The sequence below is a fragment of the Zingiber officinale genome, chromosome 2B (assembly GCF_018446385.1).
Source record: "Zingiber officinale cultivar Zhangliang chromosome 2B, Zo_v1.1, whole genome shotgun sequence".
NCBI classification, from domain to species: domain Eukaryota; kingdom Viridiplantae; phylum Streptophyta; class Magnoliopsida; order Zingiberales; family Zingiberaceae; genus Zingiber; species Zingiber officinale.
The window spans coordinates 155,270,760-155,273,776 of record NC_055989.1 but is presented as its reverse complement, the minus strand read 5'-3'; the positions used below and the strand labels follow the sequence as shown (position 1 = coordinate 155,273,776).

At 38.9% G+C, this 3,017-nt stretch overlaps 1 protein-coding gene across 1 annotated transcript; it reads left to right on the top strand.

Annotated features, from left to right (window-relative positions):
• Window positions 1-1,103: 1,103 nt before the first annotated feature.
• LOC122049706 (pterocarpan synthase 1-like) lies at window positions 1,104-1,834 on the top strand. Its single transcript, XM_042611063.1, has one exon. It carries the CDS (start codon window positions 1,119-1,121, stop codon window positions 1,626-1,628), a length of 510 nt encoding a protein of 169 aa, XP_042466997.1. The 5' UTR covers window positions 1,104-1,118; the 3' UTR covers window positions 1,629-1,834.
• Window positions 1,835-3,017: the final 1,183 nt, after the last annotated feature.

Genomic DNA, 3,017 nt, shown 5'->3' with positions numbered 1-3,017 from the left:
TATATTAATATATTAGGGATTTATATAAGGAAATATTAATTTTTTAAAATTTTAAAATCTAAAAAAAATAATACTTTTTTAAATTTATTTATTTTATTTTTTAATTTTTTTTAAAAAAAATTAATTAACAAATTAATTAAAATATTTTTTTAAGATTTTATTTCTAGGGGCACTGTTGACGCACTGTAGCAGTACAGTAGTATACTGTAGCAGCATTGTAGTGGTACTGTTGTGACACTGTAGCAGCACTATAGCAGTTGACCAGTTACTGTAGCAGTCGACTGGAACACTGTAGCAGGCGACTGGTACACTGTAGCAATCGACTGGTTGCCGACCGTTGGGTAACGGTCGACTTCACTTAAAGGACCAGTCGACTGGTAGTGGAAAAATAACTTAGTGTTTTCCTCTCGAACTCTATTTAATAGAGCTCGGGGTGCTTGGGCATAGTTGACGAAATAGAGATGGTTTACCCCTATTAGTAGTCTTCCAAAGCCTCCAAGCTCTTCTTGTGATCTAAGAGTCTTTGAATCAAGGTTGTGGTGAAGTTTCTCCACCGAGAAGGAGGTTTGAGCTAGCCGGAGGTTTCCAGGGAGTCATCCACCGACGGATTGGGATCGTCCACCTTACGGACAGCCGTGAAGTAGGAGTCCTAATCTCTGAACCACGTAAACGCCTTATGTTACGGTTTATTTTTGGTTTATTATCTTTCCTTATTATTTATAGGGTTAAGTTTTCTTCTTATTAATTTGTATTTTATTTTTCGCTGCCGCGTACTAACAACTAATGTTCAAAACTATTTTTTTTTTGTATTTTACATCAAAATACTCCTCTAATATCAATCATCTATTATTGATTATACTATAACCCAAAGCCTGAACCCTAGTGATAAAATCTAAAAAAAAATAATTTTGATAATATAACTGAAAGTCTGAACCCTAAATAGCTTTGATACTATAATCCAAAGTATAAACCCTATAGGTAAAATCTAAAAAAAAATAGTGCGGACACGGGATATCAGTATATTTTATATATATATATATATATATATATATATATATATATATATATATATATATATATATGCTATCTATCGTCTGCTATATTATTCAGAAATAGATATGGCTTATTCATGTTCATTCAAGCCTTTGCTACTCTTTCTCCTTTTCTTCATCGCTACCTCTCAGGCTAGAGACTCCATCACCACTCACCTTCATTTCTTTCTCCACGAGAACTATATCAGCCCCAACGCCACCTCTATAACCGTCGTCAACTCCACCAACAACAACCCCGGCGGCTTCGGCAGGATCTGGATCTTCGACGATGAACTACGAGAAGGCTCGAGCGCCAACTCCAAGCTCATTGGGAGGGCCCAAGGCATGGCTCCCGAGGTGTCGCTTAGCCAGAGGGCTTGGTCCGTACTGATCGACTTCGTCTTCACAGACGGAGAGTATAACGGTAGCTCGCTCACGGCGGCGGGCCGGGCGACGTTCGGGGGACCCATCGAGCGCAGCATCATCGGTGGCACTGGAAAATTTCGAATGGCGAGGGGCTACACCATCAATACATTGCAATATGGTGATTTGGCAGGACACGTAATCGCCGAGTATGATGCTTATGTCGTGCATTAATTAATAAGAGTGTGTTGCTGTGGTTGCCATCTCAATTTCTTAATTATGAACTAGCATGTTTACATGCGTAGTCGCCGACTACGATGCTTATATCGTGCATTAATTAATAAGAGTGTGTTGTTGTGGATGCCGTCTCAATTTCTTAATTATGAGCTGGCATGTTTACATTATCGATCGAATTATTAATAATAAGATGCTTGGATTAATAATAAGTATTCTCTTATATGCAGTATTTATGATATTATTTATTTTAATTTAAACTTTCATAGATTTTTTTTTTATAGAGTCGGTCTAAAAATCTAATACTAATATAGATATTTTTCATCTTTTTAAACCTGTGTATATTTTTAGAGTCGGTCTAAAAGTCTATCACGCTTGACCTGCTCTTGGTCTCCTCAACTTCGTGTAAGGTCATCTCACATGATATCCGATTTAGATCATGATTTTGATATCATTTATTGAGACTAAAAAAATTGATATATCTCTATAATGATATGATATTATTTACTTTAAATTTAAATCCTCATGAATTTTTAAATTCTATCAAAAGATGTAAAGATGTTATACCAATGAAATGAAATGAAGTTATTTTTCATCTTTTGAAATTTATAATTTTTTTTATGTATTTTCAGTGAGCCTTGGATGGTATTCCTAACCCTTATAAAGTTATTTATTTTTTAATAAATATAAAAATAAAGAGGAATATAATTAATCCACATTGAACGCTTCTTATCATGAATCCATTTCATTTAATAATTAGTGATCCGGTGGTAAGAACGGCCCCCCCTCTCTCTCTTGCAATGTCAATGCCGAGTGGAAGTCACCGGAGTAGCCGCCCATCCGGGAGGAGTGTGGTCCGACCGGACGGATGGCCATAGACGGCCGGGCCGATGGAATCGAATACCCGGACGGGTCTGGCCGGCTCGCACTTATGGTTGGAAGGCACCCTGTCAAATCGGGGTTCCGACGCTCAGTTAAAAAGGCCATGGACCGAGCTGACCTTTTGACCGATCACAGTCATAGAGCACCCCTGTTCGTTAGTCTCCACAAAGCACAAGTGAACCACCAAGGATGTCCGATCGGATGTTTAGGTATCTGTCCGCTCGGACTACAAGTTTGGAGCAAAGGAAAGGGCCAGAGGATTTCTTTCTCTGACAACCTGTAGGTTTCACGTGTGCGTCACGCTCCAAATCTTGCGACAGGGGATTCTGCTGTCCCATCGAGGGCATGCTGTGGCTGTAGCGATATGGGTCAGGTAAACTTTCTGACAGCCGCGTACCTAGGAAAAGACAGGTAAGCTTTCTGACAGCCGCATACCTAGGATAAGACAGAGGACACTTAGGCACCTTGGTACGCGTGCCCAAACCTTTCACAGCTCTATATAAAGAA

Bases quoted from the DNA above. Each gene is read 5' to 3' on its own strand.
- LOC122049706 (XM_042611063.1), top strand. From the start codon at position 1,119: ATGGCTTATTCATGTTCATTCAAGCCTTTGCTACTCTTTCTCCTTTTC.